The sequence below is a fragment of the Melanotaenia boesemani genome, chromosome 1 (assembly GCF_017639745.1).
Source record: "Melanotaenia boesemani isolate fMelBoe1 chromosome 1, fMelBoe1.pri, whole genome shotgun sequence".
NCBI lineage: Eukaryota > Metazoa > Chordata > Actinopteri > Atheriniformes > Melanotaeniidae > Melanotaenia > Melanotaenia boesemani.
This window is the reverse complement of record NC_055682.1, coordinates 32,422,753-32,446,443: the sequence shown is the minus strand read 5'-3', so window position 1 is coordinate 32,446,443 and position 23,691 is coordinate 32,422,753. Positions and strand designations below refer to the sequence as shown.

Here is a 23,691-nt window from a genome sequence, read left to right as displayed (position 1 = left end):
ACGCCTGGGATTTAGCTGTGCGTATAACTGCAGTGAGAAATGCTGCTCTCTATGAGATGCAGAAGTCAACTTTAGCCCACAAACCCTAGTTAAGAGACAACCTTCATCAGAGGAATTATTTCTGCAGTGGATCCTGTATGATAAGGATCCAGATGGAAAGAGATCACGGATGTATTGTGTCACATATTTCTATGTAAGATATGAAGTCGTTTATATGGTGGAAAAGCTATGACATTATATCCTTTATTTTTGATGACATTTATCTATATAAACAAATAAATGTTTTTAATAAGTTTATTTATGTTTTGTAAAAGAAAAGAAAAAGAACCTATTAAAATCGGAAATCAGATTTGGTTATAAAAAAATTGGAGATTTTATTTTTAGGCCATATCGCCCAGCCCTACCTACAAACTACAAAAGGTTAGCCTGGAGCCTGGGTCGGCTGCATCAGAAAGCTGCAGACTATATGCACATAACGTACGCTCAACTATTTACACTACGAAGAACCCCTTCACCTTGTAGTTTTTACCAAATTCTACTGGAGAGCGCTGGCATTTCACAGATTTTAAATGGGTACACCAATAGCCTGCCGTGACAGCTAGACAGTCTCTCCCTCTCCTGTCACAGCCCATGCTGTGACAATATCTTGCCTGAATCCTTGGCAGGCTTCACCTGCCATAAAGATGCTGTATTTGCAGTGTGCATTTGTGTTTTTACATCTAAACAGTTTAATTTGGTTAAAACATGGTGTGGTTTATTTGAGCTGATCTGAGATCTTTCCAAAAGAGTGTTCACTCCTTTATGATTTTAAAACACAGCACTATACATTTGTTGAGTGTTTAAAGCCTTTACATTTGCCAAATAATTCACACATCTCTTTCACAGCGCATATATCTTTATCAAATCTGCTATGCAGAGCCTATGCTTTAAAATTGATATAGTCAGGAGCTTGTCTATATCGGTCTATGAAACTAAAACCATCAACTTTAAAAACTTGTCTGTTTCATACACAGCCCTCCACACACTAGAGATTATCTCTGTGGAACATTTAGCCTCCCTTATCTTGTAGCACCATGGTAAAAGCTTGTTTTGGGATAAATCAGGACATGCAACTTGTGGAAAGAAAAACACCCTCTCCAACTAGATAACACTGTACAACATGCTGCCACATTCGGCTCAGCAGCTGTGGCTGTCCTACATGTGTGGCAGCTTCCATTACACATCTCTGCCAGTGTTCTCCTGACCTCCAAACCTCACTTCCTTTCATAAACAGAGGAATACGCCCAGTAAAAAAAGACAAAAAAAAAAAAAAAGAAAGAAAGAAACCAGGCCAACCTTATCTGTGCTGGACCACTGACTGAGTTAAGGGGTTGAGGGGAACTGCTGACCTCTTTATAAAAAAAAAAAAAAAAAAAAAAAAAGGACAAAACAAAGGGCAACCGCAACATGCGTTACCCTTTTTAAATAAAGAAATTTAAATAAATTCAATCTCACACTGCAAGGAAAATAATTTTTTAAAAGACTTCAAAAGTTAAGCACACAACACTGCTATCAGTGGAGCTTTATTTTGCAGCTGTAAGACTTGCTCTGCTAGCGTTTCATGTTTATGTCTGACAAAATGTTTGTGGGCTACAATAACTAACATTAAAGCTCAACAAAGACATGCGGTACCCAACACATTTTCTACAGGGATATACTCATTGATTCATGTTATGTGTATCATATACCAGACATGACTTAATAGATCCACAGGAAATAAGGTTTCCAAAGCCATTATGAAGGTCTGTGTTTCAGCTTATGTTCAGCCGGCGCAGTTTTGATTTAATTCAATTTAAATTAATTAATTAAATTGAAAGTTTTTAAATTTTTGTTTTGATTTAATCCCCACCAAACTTCATGGTAGATGTACCGTTTCTATTTATGCGGAAGATTATACTGCAGATTGAATTTCCCCAGTATTACTTAATATTTTGTCTACAATCAGGAAGAAAGAAAGGGATCCAATCCGCATTTGCTTACAGACTTGCATCAGAAAGGAAAGTATAAAATATATTCATTGCAAAGGCTGGAATGGACCTTTTTTCCTGCTTAAAAAATCCCATTGCAACAATGAAGAAACCTTTTTTTTTTAAGAAACATCTAGAAGGAGAAAAGCAGAAGCAAATTTCTACTTGATAATTAGCAGCTTCATAGAGACACTATATGGCACAACATCGGAAAACCTCTAAATTGCAAGGATTACAGGCACTGTAAGGACCTGCAAGGTTCTCTGCAAAACCTGCTAGTTGACATAGTTTATAAGATATCGGTCTCTGCAAGGTAAACGGTAAAACTAAGCACAACGAGCCTGAGGCTAACTTGTCTCATTCTCATACATTTTAAAAATGTTTAGCAAAATTATAGGTTGGACAGAAACAGGAATTTGATGATAGCAAAAGATAAAAAAAGAAAGGGAAAGGGCAAGAAAACACTGAATTAATATTAAAGGTCCCATAATATGCAAAATTCCCTTTCTAAAGGTTTTCTAACAGTCATAGCCTGTGTGTGAGGCCCAAAAATGAGAAAATTATGTCTCTGTCTCTCACTTGCTTGCTCTACTTCTCAGCGAATGTGTGCTCAAATGGGTGAGTTTGAGATATTGCACTTTGTGACCTCACAAAGGGAAATAACCACTGCCCCCGGTAGTGGATACTGTCATTGACCCACGGCCCTGGCTAGCTGAGCCTACCTTCTAAAATCACAGAGAAGGCACCAACGAAAGTCCCATTCTCTCCTAGAGAGGGGCATGGATAGGCACCACTCATGAACATTTAAAGGTTCATGACACAGAAACGACACGGTCTCATCAGAATTCATAAGAGCCACATTTGGAATGGCTGAAATTAAGGACCAAGGCTGAATTTGGGGTAATACACTTCAAAACAATGTATTTGGACCTCTGACACCCATATGAAATTGTTGAAAAAACGTATAATATGGGACCTTTAAAATAAAACATAATAACCCAATAATAAAACATAAGACAACTAACTAGGATGACCGGCAACAATTTAGATTAAAAAAGGTGCGTATGATATAATGCTGTGCTGCACATTGTGGACTTAATACATGATGACCATCCAGCAATGCTGGTGATTAGAAATTTTCCACAATTTCCTCCAACTCTGCAAAAAAAGGTACTATGTCACATAATATTACAAGTAAGAAAGCTGCAGTCATAGCAGGTCAGGTTCTGCAGTTGCTCTCCTCAGGCTGCATCAACAGGGAACTACCTCTGTAACCACATAGCAAAGCTATGACTGGCTAGAGGACACGAAGAACTAGTTACACATATTTATTCTCAGAACTTCAGTCTGTTATCTCTTGTGACTATCACTCAGGAGATCACTAATCAACACATTACTCGTTGTGCTGCATGAGCTTTTATATAGTATTAGTGTAGTTAAAAAAAAAAAAACACTGCATTATCCAATATTCTAAACATTGAATATTATACTTAATGTTCAACATTTCAGCAAAATTATCACCCTACTTCTACTGATACTCACTCCACCAACAATATCATCATCCATCATGTTTTGCTGCAGAGATTTGTTCATGACTGCTACCCTATTCCCAACCTGTCATGTGTTAAAATATTTGGGATATTATCAAACAAACTAGTATATTTCAGAGGCCCTGACCTGTTCGTCTGAAGTCCTCTATCAAACCAGAAAAGGAAATTTTTTTGTTTTAAAACTACAGAACATTTTCTCCTCAATTCCCAAACATTTGAAGAGCATTGTTAAAGCAGCAAGGAGCAACACAGCCATATTTATGACATTTTTCCATGTTCTTCAAAACAAAGAATCATTTGATGCCACCACATTTGTTGGTGACATCAAATGAAAACTCAATTTAAAAAAATAAATAAAATAAAAAAAGTACTAGTTTCACATTTTGATTTTTTGTCTTTGTACTTCTTTATTAAAAATAAATAAAAAAACCTAGACCATTCCACATTTTGTTGACATTTTATACAGCAAGCACAGGGCTCTAGAGTGCAACCTAAAATTTGCTAAAAGTGCAACTAACTTTATTTTTCTTGGTTGCACCAGTGCACATAACATTTCTCAGGTCTAGGTTAAGGACTTTAATTATCTCTCTGAATGTCTGAAAGGGCATTCTGTGTTCATTCCCTTCTTACCCAACTTCAGAGAAAAACAACACAGTGATTAAAAAGCCCAAAAAAAAAAGGAGGAGGGTCTTCACCTCTTATTGGCTTTGATCCACAGCTGTAATCGTGTTGTGTGTTGGTTTGAAACACCAGTGCATATTAGACATCTGGTACGGCAAAGAACAGCACAGACGACAATCACGGAAGCTGGACTTCATTTTAATGTGTAATCTAGTGGAATTTGCTCATATGTGGTTATTATACTCACTAATTTAAAAGTTTTTCAACTTTGCCTGAGTATCATGAAGCACAAAAGCTGGATGAGAGTTGAACCGCTGCAGCTCCCCGTCACTTGCACTAACTCAGTATAAGTCTCCCCCAAATGTTCATGCGGTGATTAACATTATAAAAAAACAATTTAAATCCAACACTAAGCAGCTCTAGAATAAGAATATTGGATAAATTTTCAGCCACAATACAATTTGCTACAGTGACAGTAGATTCAGCTTGTTCAGTCGCGCACGTTCCTGTGATGAACATGACGTTCTCTGTTTAACACCGGAGCAGGAGAAATACTCCGTCTGCTCCTTGTAAGGCAAACGAGGAAAAGAGCTCTGGTCAGTTAACAGCATCAATGCCACAAGGTTCATAAAGAATTACTGAACAATGTCAGACAATTTAATACTAGAGTTTTGCAATGCAAAATTTGTATGTCATTTATTCGATTAAGTAATGTGACAGGCACGAGGAGCCCAAGGGTTAGGTGCAGAACAGCATGAGAGGTGAGGCAGAGGAAGCAGGAGAGTCACCTGAAGGAGCAGAGGAGGAGAGTGGCATAGGAGGCAATGAAATAAAATTAAATGCCAACAGCCAGAATGCAAATTGTATCACTTACACATTTAACTTAATAGATGTACATATTGGTGAATTATAATTTGTTGTTGTTTATGGTGCCAGTTTGATTGGCCTGTGTTAATAAATTTAAAAAACACTGGCATCAGTTAGAGGAAGAGCAATATGGCCATCCGTTTACAAAACAGAAAAGTCTAAAAATGCATTATCTGTAAACCGTATTATGTTCCAGACAATCTTATAAAATACATAATTCTACTATTGAAAAATGTGCTATGGCATTTGTGTTTCTGAAACTTGGGAGTTTTATAACTAACAGATTAAGTCCTGCACCCTGAACAACTAAACCACGCACTACTTAAATCTATGCAACATCATTAGTGAGCGACGATGGCCAACATTAAAGTCATAAACCCCAAAAGAAGCAGACACAGAATCCACATTAATGAAGCCTGATGGATTCTTGGGACAGCTCAGTTGGCTACCAGCCTCATACTGAAGAGCTCACTGTATTACAGATTGTACACAAACAAACGCGATAGAAGCATCGCTCTGGATGCACTGGAGTTGTGCCAGCCCACTTCAACGTCCCTCCTCAAGCAAGCAAGCACTGCTTAGGGCTAATGTTAGCTCTGCTTCCCCACTCACCGTACATGTCAGCTGCTTAGCTTCAACAGGAAGGGGGTTTAGGTTTCCTGTAGCAAGCTCCCTGTCGCCAGCAACAAAAACGTCAAGCAAAGTATGCCACTGGATATGGGTATGTAGTTATTCCTAGTACTAAGAGTGATTTACCTGTCTGTTCAAACATAAGGGCAGACAACTGCAGCTACTAACACATGCTTTAACATAATCACCCTTTCAAATAAAAATAAAAGTCCTGGAAATAACTGCAGATATCTTGGAGATTCATCTGGACAAGAGTTTTTTATCAATCAGTTTCCCAACTAATATTCCCCAACAATCTCAGCTGGAAAAAAAAAAAAAAAAAGCCAATTTTCTAGTTGCAAGTCCATTTAAGAAACCTCTAGGGATATTGTTGTTCTTGGTACCAACAGCACTTTAGGATACCTAGCCTTACTTATGTGACTGTCACATCACAGCTAGGTGGAATAATAGCTGAGGATGGGACAGCTGTTACCCATGCTGACAGCTCCTTATCCATCTGCCACTGTGAGGAAAACACAAGCCCTCTGATGCTGTAGCCACAAGCCCAACATTAGCTCTCTCATGAAGTCTATTTCGGCCTTCATGGGCAAAACAGCTGCCCTACAATCCACACTGCACTGTTTTTAGACGCTCCAAAAGGTTCAGTTCAAAGTTTTCAAAAAAAAAAAAAAAAAAAAAAAAGTTCCTCTCTACATCTGTTGCCAATGAAGCAATGGAATGCATTTCCCCAGAAGCCTCTTAATGTGGGTTCAAACGAGCACAAAAGAGCAGAAAAAAAAAGACAGGGGGTGGGTATCAACAACACTTACGATGTGAAAGATCTCCTCAAACTATCATGTACAGAGAACAGATAAAAATGTACAATCTTGTTTGGAAGGCATACCTCAAGACAATACATTTGACCGGGAAAGTTTCAATGAAGGCCTTCCGCTGAGAAAATAAGTCACAGTGAAGTCTGAGGATCAGCAGACAGGTCGAGGAGGTCAGTCCAAATGACAGGACAAGTGCTGTGAGCAACTGTGTGACAGGAGCTGAGCCAGGCTCCTCTTGCCCACAAAACACAAGGAGAGTATTGTGGCAGCCCCAGTCTCCTCATACCAGTGCACAGAAAAAAAAACACACTTGCACATGCAGCTGCATGACAGAGTGGAACAGGAAAAAAAAAAGACTAAAGCTACTATTTAATATGAACTGCAAGAACAGATTTTTTTTGTCATCAATATTCAGTTTCTCCAGTAATTCTTTTTAGACATCTGCAGGTTTTGGTGGTTTTTGTCAATGTTTGGTTTTGTCCCCACAGCCAATCCTGTTTTTGATCCCATTTTTGTTCCAAGGGTATGAAACTAAAAATACATTTTCTATGAAATTCTGTACACTTTACTGGGAAACAGGATCATGATCAGTCCTGAGAGATTAAAGTTCTTCTTTTTTTCTTTTCTTTTTTGTTAGACTGGAGGATTTTTAAAGCACAAGTACAAGCTATTTCAAAGTCTAACAGAAAAACCTTATTTTTACATCAGTCAAAAAGCTGATAGTTAGATTGAAAATATTTGGGTAACAACTTTAAAAACAACAAAAAGGCCACTGTAGCAAAAGAAAGTCAAGGCCCTAAAGGTGTTCTCCTTACAACAATTCATGACGATCTGTTCTATTATCCTAAAATAAAAATAATCATTTACTAAATTATCTGAGATCCAGCCAGGAGAGTATAGGCAACAACTGACATTGGCAAATAAATGCCATCCATCCCATTTGATTTGTATTAATCTGAGCATTTCCACAAAGCACACATGCCTTTCAGTATTCACCAGTAAGCAAACAGAAATAAGCTCAGATATCCTTTCTAAATAGCTGTGCACAACAGATTGTGTTTAGCGTGTCCAACCAGCATTTCAACAAGTGAGAGCTGTGATGAAAGGGTCTGACGTCAGTTCCATTAATGAATGGCTGCTGGCAACCTGTGGGGATGAAAATGCTTCCCTCAGCTCTATATTGAGTAGGCTGTATACCGAGGTTGCAGGTTGTGTTGCATTCCAGCCACCAGGAGACTGTATTCTGATCCATGACAAAAGCAAGAATATATTTTTTCACTTCAGAAACTTTCATTTAGCTAAAGAAAAATAATTTTGCTACTTACAGAAGAAACTGACTTGTTTTTGAAGTCACAAAGGCTACAACCTTCACATCATTATACAAAATGTGGATCAAAATATCCTTTTGAACATAAAATTCACAATCTTGGAAAGAGTCACTACTAAAGTACATATAAACAATTGATGAAATATTTATTATCCCCCATGTATCCAATTCTGACCCTGAGCTCTGATGTACTCATGGAAAAGAACAAACAAAATATTTTCAACGGAAGGTTAAAAAAAAGATATGCATTGTGTTGCAGGCATGTTTTACAGCAGCCTTGATTCTTGTTTTACAGTATTTGATCATCTCTGGTGCATGAGCAGTCATGCATCTCACTGGGAACATTTGACTGAGGGCAAATAGCTGACCACAAACTAAGACTAAGCTGGTTTCCCAGGAGACAACAGTGAGATTTCCCATGCTACAAGCTCTATGCCCTTCCTTATCTATAAACTCACTGGCTGCGTCACTATGAGGACTAACATCTTACTCAAATCTGTCTTTAAAAGCAGCATATTTTCTATACAAAATAAGCAGTATTAATCAAGACAGAAACCCCAAAGTGAAGAGCTGCAGAGATTTTGAAGCATCTCCTTTGTAAAATGAACCAAAAGTAACAGTTTCAAAACACATTCAACAACAAAGGATTACTTATACAACAGCAGTGTCTTGAAAGAAGTCAAATATTACAATGTTGTTTAAAATACAGTAAGCATTCGACTTGTAACTTCATACCAGTGAGAAAATTAGTTGACACAAGACTTCTAAATGTTTAAGTCCTGCAATACAGGCTTTTGTGATGCAAAAGTGTGTTGAAACAAAAGAAAGCAATATGAACTTCTTTGGTCATCCAGGATGAGGACTACTGGGATAAGCCTGCACACTGGCTGCAGGCTTCTCCTACCCTGCTGCTTCCTGTATAGCCCTTTTTATACTGGCCAAAACGTGCCAAAACCAGCTAACATATAGCAGAGTGGAAAGTTTTTAATTGGCTTTCAGTTCTGTGTCAAATAACCCTGCAGTAGTTGTTGATTTTGCAGGCTCTGAATGGCCTTGATGAGAAAACAGCGAACAGGACACTGCATGCAAGACAGCAAGAGTTTGAGTAACCCATTTATTTCTTACAGAAATTTGTGTACTGACTATAACACCTCACATGAAGGCTCTGAAACTGCAAGAAACAACGTCATGCTTGTGTTGATGAGACACTTCGCTTTTACAATCTGCTATCCACATCTTGTAAATGCACTATGCTGTGGATCTGTCCATATTCATCTAAATGTCCATGAATGGAAGGAGTCAAAAGACGAATGTATAGGATCACATGTGCATCTAAAGAGTCCAAGTTGCTGCGCTTACATGGAAATCACAAATTCTCTCTTTCAGCTACATTGTTTGGGGCTAGCATTCATAGTATAGTCAAAAATGATAGCTACTTTAATTATCTCAGAAATTTGTCTTCATCAGAAACTGTGGCAATTGCTATTCCTTTATGTTATCATAGCTTACAGGTTGTCCTCTGTACGGTGCAGTAGGTAGTGGACCTAACTCTGTGTCCATTGTAGCCCTCAGCACAGAGTAAACCTGTTCCTACAGGTTTTTTTTTTTTTTTTTTTTAGTTTCATCTTTGTTTTAAACAACATTTAAACCTGCTCCTTTGGAGTGAAGATGGACTTTCTGTTTACATGAAACATTTTCCTATGAGATACAAGATTCAAGCTGGAAAAACTGCAGTCTAATACAAGAATGTTTTGAAGATTACATTGATTGTGGTAAAAAGCAGACTTTTGGCTTCAGCGAATAAAAGAATGTGTTTACAAAGACTTTGTTTCCAACATTTACTGTCCAACAGAGATGTTTTTACAAGTTTTGCCTCCAATTTCACCAAACCAAGTTAAATGGTAAATAGACTGTACTTCTGTACCGCTTTTCTAGTCATGGTAACCCCTCAAAGTGCTTTACACATGTCACATTCACTAACACACTCATACAGCACTAAGAACCATGTATTAGCAAGTGCTTCAGGTAGAAACAAACAAAAAGAATTTACACTCCCTCATGCAGAAAGTGTTTTTTTAAACATGATCAGAAAAAAAGCTTTTCTAAATCTCAGCCTTTACAGATAAAAATAAAGAAAAAAAAAATGGGAAGAATTCCCAATAATAACATGGCCCAAATTAATACCATCATTCACCAGAAGAGACCCCACTCTAGCACTTACCTATATAATCTAAAACTGTGCACCAACAATAACACTAGAAAGGTCCTTTGTCTAAGGAAACATCCCTGGAACTCCACCCGAGGCAAGCGCAAACAGTAATCTTGTGACTCTATGTTGACTTCCTCACACATGCATCCGGACTGAATGCAAGACTGAGGAAAAGTGTCACTCCCGGTCATATCACATGCAGACAAATATTGACAGCAATAAGGACACACAAAAAGAACTGGAGCCTAGTAGTACTTCAACAGCTGTATTACCCATACAGAGACATAGCTGAATAAACTCCTGAGGAAATTCATTTAAGCAGAGACAAGAATTTTGTAGAGCAAAGCGTGCATTTCCACAGTGACACAACTTAACACACATATGTATGTACGTACATATATACATATATACACACATATATATATACACACACACATATATATATGTACATACACACACACACACACACACACACATATATATATATATATGTGTGTGTGTGTGTGTGTGTTCAGGGTTGTTTTTGTGAGGTGTACAAGCCTCCAAAACTAAACAAAGAGAGGGCTATGTCCTTACAGCGTACTAGTGATTGCTCATGACCAATTTTGCAGCCATGAATAGCATTTCATCACCGAATCAATAGCCAGACATCCCTATCTGGCTGATCAGGAAAAATCCCTCTGCTATATAAAATTCAATACTATGGGCAGCAAAATAGTTCCTTCTATTACTTCAAGGACAGAAACAAGACATAAATTACACATTATATCCAGACAGATACATGGCTAGACTATAGATTTCTACAACTCTATAGAGAAGTGGGTCAAAGTTATCTGCGAGTATAATTTCACTGTACTGTAGATGCTATATAAAGCCACTTAATCAACACAGGTGTATGTGAACTGCTGGTATTGTTTGACGGTTTATAAACAGTGGAAATATTGTGGTGCATCTGTCAAACGCTGAACCACGATGTAAGCACACATTTTAAAATGTACTGTTTATGGTCGTACAGTGGTGCTGTTTTCTGTTTAATTTAACACAGCGGGGCTACACTCGAGTCAACAGATCCAAATGCATTCGCTGAACAGTTCGTTTTTTAATTCTGAATCTTCAGTGGGGCATCGAGCCACCTGCTTTTTTTTTATTTTGTTGTGAAAATGTGTTATTTTAAGACCTGGTCACTATTTAGCAGGAAGGTGTAACTGAATCCCCGCAAGCGCAGTTAGCCGGTTTCATCGAAACTCTCTGGGATGACATGGCCCAAGTCATGGGAACATTATGTCGCAGCTATTAATACGGCCTTTTAACGCCGTATAATATAATGTCGCCGGGAGGACTTGGGCTTTATCCCTGTGCATCAACATGGCGAATGTTTAGGCAGCGAGACAGTAAAACGCCACGGCGACACAGACTGTTGGTCCCCGGTACACTGGGTCCGCTGTATTCCCGTTTCTTACAGTCGCCCAGAGGCAACACAGATTCAGGTATTCGCTTGCCAAGTAGCAAGCTAGTGCACTTTTTCAAAATCATACCTACACTGCCAGTACAATTTCAGGTATTTTGCAAGTCCCCTCTTTTGTCGTCTGTTTTCTGACGTTAAGCTCAATTCCGTATTTGTTCGAAGGGTGATCACGGACTGCAGCGCATAACTTCAAACTGAGACCGCCCATGTCCGTTATCGGACATACAGACAAACCAGGTCACTGCTAAAGCTTCTTAACTCATCCTCCAGTCTTACCTGCGCTGCCTCGGATAAACGTTGCAAAGACGAGGACCAAATCTGGAGCAATGCACACAGACACAAGCAAGTGGTAATGAAAACTGAAATAAACTATAGCGCCAATCGCTCCACCTTCGCTAGCCTTGGCGGAGAATCCTCATCGGCAGACATCATGTTGGGTCGGTGTGCCAATATATAAGCATGGATATAAACAACAATGTCACATGCCTCGAGAGTTCATCCTGAAACTATCTAAGTAGCTATGGGATTATACTATTTAAACTATAACAAAAAATTGAGATAAGCGTGTCAGAGTAAGGTGTGTCCGATAATGGACGTATCAGTAATGCATTTGGTACTAAGCTGGCTAGCTGCAAAGCTAAGTGAGCTACTGTTAGCTACTCAGCTAGCCCTCTGCGACACGATTGTGAGCGCTGGTAAAGACCACAGGCTAATGTGGTTCTTGCATAAATGGCCAACAGCCAGTGTCGCTTTAACAAAATGGAAACAAACAGTTTTAAAAAATCACGACAAAAATGTAAGTACACGTTGAGTTAATCAAAGCTTCGCTCACCAGCTCTAAGCATCCACCCTCTTGACAGCGAATTCCCTGTCTGTGTGTAACCGCTGTCAAGTTCCCATTAATAAAAAAAAAGTTTAAAAAAAGAAACTACTTCCGACAAAGCTTTCATAATAACACCGGAAACTGTTGCATAAACAGCATTTCCTCACTAAAAACACAAGTTTAGATATCTAGTAGTGGTTAACTCCGCAAATTTGTTTTCATATTAATAGCATTTTTTATTTATAACAGTAATCTTTGAGTTTTTATCATGTAAATTAATATTTTAGATTTTTATGAAGAGTACAGGTTGGTCAATTTTCTTATTTGGAAGAAGCTTTAGATAATACATACCAGTAAGTATTTCATACACTTGTAACCATGAGAAATAAGTACTAAATAAACCTAAAACAACACATTTGTATTGGATTTTGGGGGGGTTTTAATGTAACAAAACTTGAATAATTCAAGTTTTTGTCTCCTAAAATTGAAAATTGTTTGAAATCTGTGTGTTCATATGTATTTCTAAGTTAAAAAAATAATCTTTTTATGCTACTTTTTCACCATAAAACTTAATTTAAAACCCTTACCCGTTGTTGCTATTATTTAAATTTTGTTCTGATTGGAAAAACCCTCAAGCCTTAAACTGAAGTTTTGTCGCTCCCTACTGCTCAAACAAGAGTATTACACCCTGCATTTATTATATCTCATTGTTAAAAACACTAGGTCCTAGGGGGGATTGAGGTCCACATAGTGGAATCACTATACTTAGAGGATGCTTGTTCATTTTTTATGTATTTATTTATTTTGTTTACTTGTTTTGTTTTGGGTTTTTTTATACAGAGATTTTAAAAAGATGACTGGGCATAACTACCATCTTTTGCTAAAGCATGAATTGAATTACCTTCTTGAAGAAGTTTTATAATCTCGTGTTGCTTCACTGATAGCTGCCTTTTGGGGGTCATTTTTTCCCTTCAGTGAGCCAAGCACAACAGTGGCTGGTAAGTGACCAAATTTCCAAAGTCTATTTACTGTAAAAATAATGTGTCTGTTTCCTCTGTTCCTTTACCTGCAATCAACACCATATTATCAGTTGCTGTGGAAACTTACAATGTCATGTTTATATGATTCATTGAACCTGTATCAAACAAAAACTTGAACTAACTTCAATGGGCTTCCATATTTCTTTATAAAGATTGTGTAAATACAAGCTGCACCTTGCTTGTCCTTTGACACACACACACACACACACACACACACACACACACACACACACACACACACACACACACACACACACACACACACACACACACACACACACACATATATATATATATATGTATATGCAAAAATAGTTCCCATAGTACCTCCAGTTATATTAGAATCATACATATATATATAATACCATCTGAAAGGAAAAACCTTGGCCTGAGTTTCCTATTTGTGCATAGATTACAATATCCATACATTAAACTTTGAAGTAGTTTCAGTAATCTAACAATATGTTATATATATTTATATATAATTTTTTAATTTAGTAAAGCACTTTGTGCTGCATTTATTTTTATCAAACATGCTATATAAATTAGCTTTGGTTGATTTCTATAAATACCACATGCAGTAAATAAATATTTTTTTGTGCTATTTTGACTAATACTAACATTTAATGTGTGCATTTTAGCTGCATGCCATTGTGTTGCTAGACTGCTGCTTCACAGTAACCTTCCAGGATGGTGTGGAAGTGTGACAAGCATAAGCCCTGAATATTGTGTGTCTCATGTGGGAGGGGCAAGTGTGGATCGGGTCTGGGCGCTCTTCAAAAAGCTTTATCCATGCTCTGTTCAGTGCCACTCAGCCACGACAGTTGAGCACAGCGAAGCACAGCAAACCCTGCCCTCTGGACAGCATGGGACTCACTCAAGACCCCAACTTTAACAAGCTGCAGGACTGGTACACAGCCCATGCCCTGAACCTCAACATGAGGCACATGTTTGAGGCTGACAAGGAGAGATTTAACAAATTCAGGTATGCATCCTGTTACAACACTTGCACACCACCCTAGAACTAAACATGTATGTAAATGAGCTGTATTATTAGGTAACTTTGTCAGTTCTATATATTCTCTGGAGAAAAGGTCACATAATAGTCTATAACTGTGCACACTCACATCAGCACAGTGACAAGCTGTTTGCTGGGATTATGCACTGTCAGAAGATGCCTCAGTCTTTCCTGTTTGGGTTATCTTTGTGTGTCTGAACAGTCTCACATTGAAAACTGATGATGGGGACATTCTTCTGGATTACTCCAAGAATCTCATCACAGAAGATGTCATGAAAATGTTGATTGACCTGGTAATTTGATTTCTATCTGAATGATCTTTGGCCTTTAAAGTGATTTCTTTAGTTGTCCATTAACTAGCCCACCTGCTCTCTCCACAACCACTGTCCATTCATTTGATATATTTCTTCACTATATTTTTTTCATTCATAATGTGGAATTTGAGGGATTTTTTTAAATAACTTGAAATAGAACACACTATAGTATGCAGCTGTATTACTAGGAATGTTTGTGGCATTTGGGTCTAATTGAAGTAACTTTTATTGGTTTCTTCAGGGCAAATCAAGAGGGATTGAAGCTGCCAGAGAGAAGATGTTCACAGGAGACAAGATCAACTTTACTGAGGTACTCATTGTTGATCAAATGTCAGCCTTAAGCTGACTTAAAATATTTGCAACCAAGCTTATTTTTTATTTCTTCTTCTTTATTTATTATTTTTTCTTTTTGTTTCCCACTTGTTGAATATTGGACCAGTGGGTGCAGCTGTTAAGACGGAGCCATAGTACAGCACTCAATCAGAATTAAGGTATTAACTTTTTTCTGCTGTTTCTGTGTGTTTGAAGGGTCGTGCTGTGCTCCACGTGGCTCTGAGGAACCGCTCCAACACTCCCATCATGGTAGATGGTAAGGATGTGATGCCAGAAGTCAACAAGGTTCTGGAGAAGATGAAGGGCTTCTGTCATGTGAGTGAACCTGACCAATGGGGTGGAAAATCAGAACGCTTTGTTTGCCCTGCGGCTCAGTCATATGACTGTGCTCATGAAAAATCTTGATGAAATTTACACACCCACTCAAATCACTTTCATGACGATTACAAATTTCCATTACAGAGGGTTCGCAGCGGTGAGTGGAAGGGCTACACGGGAAAGGCCATCACAGATGTTGTTAATGTCGGAATTGGAGGATCAGACCTTGTAAGTTTGCAAAACTAAAATAATTTAAATCTTAAGGATGCACATTTGTTTGAATTTTTCCCCCATCATCTGACTTGAACCAAAGGGTCCCCTGATGGTCACTGAAGCCCTGAAGCCATATTCAAAGGGTGGACCTCGTGTGTGGTTTGTGTCCAATATTGATGGAACTCACATTGCCAAAACCCTCGCACAGCTCAATGCTGAGACAACTCTTTTCATCATTGCATCCAAGGTAACTGGTTTACACCAAATAGATTTTTACTTAATCTTATTTAATCATAAATACATTTAACCACAGGCACTGACACTAATTTCTTTATCTACTTTTGGTTTATAGTGCAATTTTGTAACAAAACCTTATAGATATTATATTTTAATGTCACTGTGTAGTTCTACATGATTACCTATGAGGTTTTGTCTTTCTTGTTCTCCATTTGCAGACATTCACCACCCAAGAAACCATTACTAATGCTGAGTCAGCAAAAGCCTGGTTCCTTGAACATGCTAAAGATGTGAGTGTGTTGTAGACCTTTAAAATCAAATCAAATCAAATCAAATCAAATCAAATCAAATCAAATTTATAAAGCGCTTTTCATGCCAAAGAAAAAAAAAACAATTCATGCATAATAAAACAAAACAAGCCTTCACACACCAGAATAGATAATATAGCAATATATTTGAAAAAAAAAACTTATTATAGTCTCTTTCAAACACAGTCGCACGTGCATACATGCATACACACAAACAAAGCAATTGCCCCCTCCCCCAATTTGCACGACCATGACTCCCTAATTTCTGTCTCTAAACTGAATGTAGGTATAAAATACTAAATGTAATAAACATCTGGCTTGATGAAACATAATTATAACAGTAGATTGACCAATTTTCTTATTAATAACATACTTGGCTGCTGTTTGTTTCAACAGAAAGCTGCTGTCGCTAAGCACTTTGTGGCTCTCTCCACAAATGGAGTAAGTTATACAAAAGTTTATTAGTTATATCAGGTTGAAGCTTCCCTTTTGCATCTAAACATTCATGTCTAAACTCTCCTCCTTTTTTCTGTCTCCTCTTCAGCCTAAAGTGAAGGACTTTGGCATCGACACAGAGAACATGTTTGAATTCTGGGATGTGAGTTCTCTTTAAGACTTTAAACTCAGACTATATGCAGCAAGTTCCCTGTCCATCCCCTCGTGAGCAGCAGATATAAATACACTAGACTTTTTGACCTGTGAAGTAGGTGGGTCGGACACTCTGGAGAGCAGCTGCTGGGTAATCAGAAGCCCCTCTCTTCAGATTCAGTTATTATTGGTTATGACCTTTTCTCTCTCAGAGGTCACTGTAAAGGCTGAGTGGCATCAAAGGTCAGAGAGCTGTTTTTAGTTACATTGTTGGTATTTAAAAGGTAGCAACTCTAATGTGGCTTTTACATCAAAGAGAAAGTTGCTGCCAGGTTGCTGCGTAAGAAAACAATAAATAAAGAAGAATAGCTTAATGATTTGAGTAATATATATTACCCATATTTGCTCATGTTTGCTAAAAAACAATATTCAAAGAGGGAGATTTGTATAAAATGTACATACAAATATTTATTATGGAGTTCATTTTCTCTTTCAGTGGGTTGGTGGTCGTTTCTCCTTGTGGTCCGCAATTGGAATGGCTATTGCCTTGCATATTGGTATGTATGTTATAAAAACACACGTTTGCACAGTGACATTGTAACAACATAATCACAATATGCAAAATTTTAAGAATTTCTCGGTTATATTTCTGATAAAGATATAATAAAAACTAAGAGCACCAGTCAGAGTTTACCACAGTATTTACCAACCTGGGACCACAAATGCATGTACAAAGGTTGGATTGCAGCAACATGGTCAGTCATGTTTCTATCAGAGATAAGATGTCTACCCTTACTGGCTTTAGCTAATTCTTACAGTCATTTCAATCACTAAACCTTTCTGTTGCATCTCTTTATCAGGCTTTGACAATTTTGAGAAGCTTCTCTCAGGAGCTCACTGGATGGTAGGCACACCACGATGAGATAGATAGCTTCAGTCCACCTCTCTAACACAGAAAAAATATTAATATGATCCCTCCAGGAAGGGAGATGTCGACTGAAGATTGCACAAAGATAAATTAGTTTCCCTATTCCTGTTGCAGGACAAACACTTCCGCACGGCTCCTCTGGATAAGAATGCTCCCATCCTGCTCGCTCTGCTGGGCATCTGGTATATCAACTTCTTCCATGCTGAGACCCATGCTATGCTGCCCTACGACCAGTACATGCACCGCTTCACTGCCTACTTCCAACAGGTCTGTTCCCATGTTGCAGCAGAGCTCTCAAGACGATCAGTCTATGTCATTTAAAAGTGATACAAAAAGAGATTTTTTTGGATTATTTTCATTAGTCTGTTAAGATCATTTACACTCACCAAAGAGAAGGGGACTCTTACACCATCATTTTAGGATACATGGAAATGTTACAGAGGGAAAGCGGCAAAAAAATAGTCTTTCATTTTACGGCCTACAACCCCAATTCCAAAGAACACTGTAAAATATAAAAAATAAAAATAAAAGTAAAAACAGAATGCAGTAATTTGCAAACCTGTGAACCTATTTTTTATTATTAATACTAGATTATAAAAAACTGTGAGACATGTTACTATCTCAAAAAAAAATCAGCTAGTCATAAATTTTGACAGCACCATGTTTAAAAAAACCTGGAACGGGGACAACAAAAGGTTGGAAAAGTAAGTGTGTATAAGAACATCGAGGAGCATGTTAGGCAAATAGGTGAACTAATTAGGTGAATTGTGAATTGTGAACAAATGACTGACTATGAAAAGTGCCCTGTAGAGAGCCAGAGTCTCTGGTGCATCATGAAATACAAATATGAGAATACACAAAGAAAACCTGTTAGAATCTTATATCAGACAAGAATGGGACAGTTTCCTTTCCCAAAATTTCAAAATGTGGTCTCCTCAAAGAAACTCTAAACAGTAATAAACATGGCCTTGTCCCACCTTGTTTTTACATGTGTTGCTGCCATCAAACCCTTCATTTTTCAATAAATGCCTCACTTCCAACAAAAACTTTTTTTTCTTTTTTCTTTTTCTTTTTTTTAATTTTATAAGATTTTAAATCTTTACATTATGTTTTCATTTTCATTTTACAAAAATCACAACATATTTGGAATTGGGGCTGTACATTCATCAAAGAAGCAAATGCATATTATGTTTTTTGATAATATTTTAAAAACAAGTTTTTGCCTCCTAGGGTGACATGGAGTCAAATGGAAAGTACATCACTAACCATGGGGCACGAGTGAACTACCACACTGGGCCGATTGTTTGGGGAGAGCCTGGAACCAATGGACAGCATGCCTTCTACCAACTCATTCATCAAGGTAACACCACCTAAGATCATTAGAGGTGCATGCGCACGGTGATTCAAGGTGACACGAGAGTCTAGATTCGATCTGGTCTGTATAGCATCACTGGTAGCACTGGTAGCTGGTAAGCTTCAAACAGTGGTGACAATAAAGGATAGTTTTAGTAAATTTGACACTAATTGAACCCTGACGTTTTTATTGCAGGAACTCGAATGGTACCATCAGACTTCTTGATTCCAGCCCAGACACAGCACCCCATCAGAGACAACCTGCACCACAAGGTATGACTGGTGTTACAGGCATCTAGCTAAGACATTTTTTATCTGATATAGAAGAGTATGGTTTTTACAGATGGGATGTAAATTTATGAATCTTCTAAGTATTTCCAATTAAATCACTGTGGGAGGTTTTTATTTTGAAGCTACAATGCATAACAAGACATTATATATAGACTATTTTCTTGTTATAAGGAATTTGTTTGTATATATTGAATATTGGAAATAAAAACAACATTAGATAGTTAAATTCAAGCAAAAATAATGTGGATTGCTTTTATTTTTGCTTTAAAAGCAGATGCTGTGATTATTTTAATGTCAGCAATGTCTGTAGCATAACAGTGACGATGAATATGTTCATGCAGATCACTTCCTCCTACACCCATGTAATACCCCCTCCTGCCTAAAGGACATTCACTAGATAGTTTAGTATGACAGTATACAGACACGAAGCCATAGAGACTAACTTTTTCTTTCCACTGTAAGAAAAAAATGTGTGTGTCTGTGTAGATCCTTTTGGCCAACTTTCTGGCCCAGACAGAAGCCCTGATGAAGGGCAAGACCACAGAGGAGGCTAAGAAGGAGCTGGAGGCAAGTGGCCTGAGTGGGGAGGCTCTGGAAAAAATCTTACCACACAAGGTAGGTCAAATGAAGAAAGAATGATTTAGGATAGAAAACGAACATGCTGCAGTTTTCCAAGTGATAAAAATCAAATTAAATCGGCTTTGCAGTGGAGAAGTGGAAGTCATGTTACTTGCACAAAACATACTGTATGATCAAAGTATGACAAAAGGCAGACAGAAGACTGGAGAACATAGGAGGTAGTGCCCTCCAGTGACCATGAACCAGCATAGCAATGTAGACTCAAACGCAGTGCTTTGAACATTTTTAGTGATGACGCGAAAAAACTCTACTATGCAGCATTTCTTTTCAATCACCACAGGTATTCCAGGGAAACCGACCAACCAACTCAATCATCTTCAAGAAACTGACTCCATACACACTTGGTGCACTTATAGGTGAGATTTCCACCTCTCATCCCTTGATCCATTGTAAGTAACGGGATGTCTAACCAAAATTGTGAGATAGTTTTTGCTGTCTTGTTTACACCAATGCATCTTTTCATCTAAGCTGCTGTAAAAACAGTCCTTGAGATATAGTTTTAACAGAGTATTTGGAATATGTTTCATTGGAAAGCAGCAACAGCCACTATGATAAACTGAGAAAATCCTGCTGCAATACCCAGAAGAGCTTTTTTGAAGACATTGCCCGCTGTTGCATAGTAACAGACAGTCTTTTTGTACCTGGGTTGCCAAACTAAAGAAGCATGGCATATTGCATTATGAACACCTCGAAAATTTTAATGAGCAGCAGCAGCTTCTTTCTTTTTGCAACTGCAATAGCTGTTTTGTTCCATTTTTGCAGCAATGTATGAGCACAAGATCTTTGTCCAGGGTGTTATGTGGGAGATCAACAGCTTTGACCAGTGGGGGTAAGTCCATCTATTACATACTTGAATGGTCTTCCCTAATAAGTGGCCATGCTGGTGTGTTTTCAGGCTGTAAATAAAACAAAGGAGTCATTTTCCAAACTGCATAAATGCATCAATTTACTGGAAAAATAATTTCTTTTCCATTTCTGACCCTTATTCTTCCTTGTTAGAGTTGAACTGGGTAAACAGCTTGCAAAAAAGATCGAGCCCGAGCTCAAGGACACCTCAGAAGTCCACTCTCACGACTCATCCACCAATGGACTCATCAACTTTCTGAAGAAAAATTTTGCCTAAATTTTAACACCCCAATTATTATCACTTTATTGCACACACTAGCCGCCTCATCAGCTCAGGATCTGCCTGGACAGGAGTCTCACCCCGGCAGCTGGTCACTCCCACGCACCAGAGCTGAAACACTCTGTATGTTTATACTTTCATTATGAATATCGTGACTGTCTACAAGTGCTGTCTTTTCCCTGTTTGTTCACCACTGTGAGAGGAAATGCTTTTTGTATTAGACTGTTGTGGCAGAATAAAGCATGCACTCACATGTCTTTACTGTTGCAGGTAATTTTGTTTCTGAAAAAAACATCTTCACACAGTAACGCTCTGAAATAGTATCTAATATTTGAGACACAACGCATCAGTGGCTCAATGTCTTTGCACATGTGTAAATGAGCAGGACTGTAATAATGTGGACTGGGATGATGTCCAAAAAGCAGCACATCACTAGATGGCGTCAGAGTGCCAGATTTATTTTCAAGGAGCAAATCAGCCACCCAGAAATTACCATTTATTGGAACAAAAGGTCAAAGGTCAGTTCATTTGTACTGCAAAGTTCCTCCCCACAAATCCCCAGACTCCACAGCATCCATTTACAGAGAAAAACAAACAGCATCTGGACTGCGAGCCAGACCTCACGGGCACTAAATATAAACATCATTAAACTAAATGTTTCAGAAACACATGCCAAAACTTTCTTGAGAATTTCCCCCAATAAACATGATCACATGTGATAATAGTATGAGAGACAACAAGCAATAAAAAAAAATATAGTCACCCATGATGCACAACATGAGTGTGAGATAACATATTTCACATTGATTCACTGTCTTCAAACCAACTGCTGGGTACAATTGCTGAGAGTGTATGAGGACAAACACAAAGTTAAAAAAAATCCTAGACCCCAGACACTGCCGGGTTTTCACTGCTGTTGCCAGGCAACACTACATTACTTCAAGTCTAACTTGCGCTTTTATCTCTGTCTCTGAAATGATGCAGAAGAAAGTGAGTTTGTCCGAGGATACAATTCCTCCCTGTTGAGATATTAGTGCAATGTGATCAACACACACAAACATACACACAAAAAGCACATTTTTCTCTTGTACTGAAAATCACAGTGGTTTCCAATCATTTCTGACATTTCTGGAAATGGAGTCACCATTCTGAATGAAACAGATCTGTAGATTACTGTCAGCGGTGTCATGAATGCACCTGCAGACACAGATATTTGCAGTACTTTCTCAGTTCTGACTGTACGAGGTTAAATTAAATAAACAGCAAGCAGGTCGACAGGAGGAAATAGCATGCAGGACTAGCCTTGGTTCAGTGAAAAGTGGAATCAAATTGCAGCCTGAAAGCATGAAGAAGGTTCTGCATGCGTTCCTGAGATGCTTGTTTAACAATGCTGCTGCATACCTTCACTTTCTACTTTGTACTCTATTGGTCAGGGCAGTCAGGCATTTTTCTCTCCTCCTGGCCTGTAAAAGAGTCCCCCTAAAGGTCCCAACTTGCCCCAGTCCAGTGGTTGCTACGGCAACTTCGCCCCTTTCCACTTTGTGGCCTTGCAATTCCACATTTATGTCTGCTGTAGGGTTAAAGCAGGAGTTGAGATGCATTGGAATGTGCAAACTACACACTGTTGTTTGCAAAGATCCTCTCAGAAGCATGTTTTTTGTTTTCATCAGTATGTTCTCAACACATTTGTATTCATCATGAGCCTCAGTGCTGGAAGCAGTTTGATGGTCAGCATCCTTGCATGTAAAGAAGCTTGGAAATCTAGCCTCAGGAGGAGTGGCCCACAGGTCTGCAGCCAGTTTTAGTTCTTGCTTGAACTTCATTGGAATGCCTTTAATGTGCATGAATTTAGCTATCTTCCCCTCTCAGGAACCTTCAGGGAACATTTTCTCTTAAAAGTTAGCCCTTAAAACACATGACCAACTTCTGACTGTGTAGTCTGAAGCTGCCATTGACAGTATTGACAAAGAAACCTCTGGGAAATGTATTTTAAAAAAAGGGAAAGAAATACCCATCATGTCAAGTTCAGCTTAATTTTTCCCATGACTACAAGAGTTATATAAAGATTAAGTTAAGTACGTGGGCAGAGTTTGAGACACTGCAGCATAAGCAACCCGATGGAGTTCAGTGAGGCCTCAGGGGGCTTCAGCTGACCACATGTTGCTCAGGCTCCCTGTTTCTCCTACGTTTTCTGCACAGAAAACCTTTCCTTCATATATACTTGACTTAAAACTAAAACAGCAATATCATAATAATGATTAAAGCCCAAATTATTGCGCATTATGCATTCAACATCCAATAACAAAGGGAAAATCTCAGCAGGATGGCACTTGCATACATTTAAAACAGCTCTGAAAATAGAAAGATGTCACATACGAACATTTCAAAATAACTCATCACATCAAAATATTTGCTCTTTAGATTTCTGAGTAATTGCTCTGAGAGGGCCCTAACGTCACACAGCGCTAGAGGCCTGTTTCAGCAGTTCCTCCCTTTGCAACCACTGTGGCTGAGCCTGTCTGGACCCCTGAGACAAGCCTTGGGCAGTTATCGGGCTTGATGTGGGTTTCTTTTTATTTTTATTTATTAAATTTTTTTGCATACTGAGCACCCATTGTAAGATTTTTTTTATATTGTTTTCACTGTCTCTTCTGAATCTGCAGAAATGCAGATAA

The 23,691-nt window shown here is 38.3% G+C and overlaps 2 protein-coding genes across 2 annotated transcripts in view; one reads left to right on the top strand and one right to left on the bottom strand.

The window, feature by feature from the left end:
* LOC121637542 (granule associated Rac and RHOG effector protein 1-like) overlaps positions 1–12,402 on the bottom strand; it is a 35,134-nt gene extending 22,732 nt beyond the window's left edge. The window contains exon 1 of the mRNA XM_041981765.1: positions 12,320–12,402. The gene's annotated coding sequence lies outside the window, so the exon portion shown is untranslated. The remainder of the gene's footprint in view (positions 1–12,319) is intronic.
* A 1,742-nt stretch (positions 12,403–14,144) lies between these two features.
* On the top strand, positions 14,145–21,273 carry gpib (glucose-6-phosphate isomerase b). The gene is made up of 18 exons (XM_041981767.1): positions 14,145–14,335; positions 14,571–14,661; positions 14,924–14,992; positions 15,211–15,330; positions 15,478–15,561; positions 15,647–15,793; positions 16,002–16,073; positions 16,488–16,532; positions 16,636–16,689; positions 17,176–17,236; positions 17,540–17,583; positions 17,722–17,874; positions 18,838–18,967; positions 19,157–19,233; positions 19,738–19,866; positions 20,171–20,246; positions 20,653–20,719; positions 20,890–21,273. The coding sequence occupies exons 1-18, from the start codon at positions 14,217–14,219 to the stop codon at positions 21,011–21,013; spliced, it is 1,662 nt and encodes a 553-aa protein (XP_041837701.1). The 5' UTR covers positions 14,145–14,216; the 3' UTR covers positions 21,014–21,273.
* Positions 21,274–23,691: the final 2,418 nt, after the last annotated feature.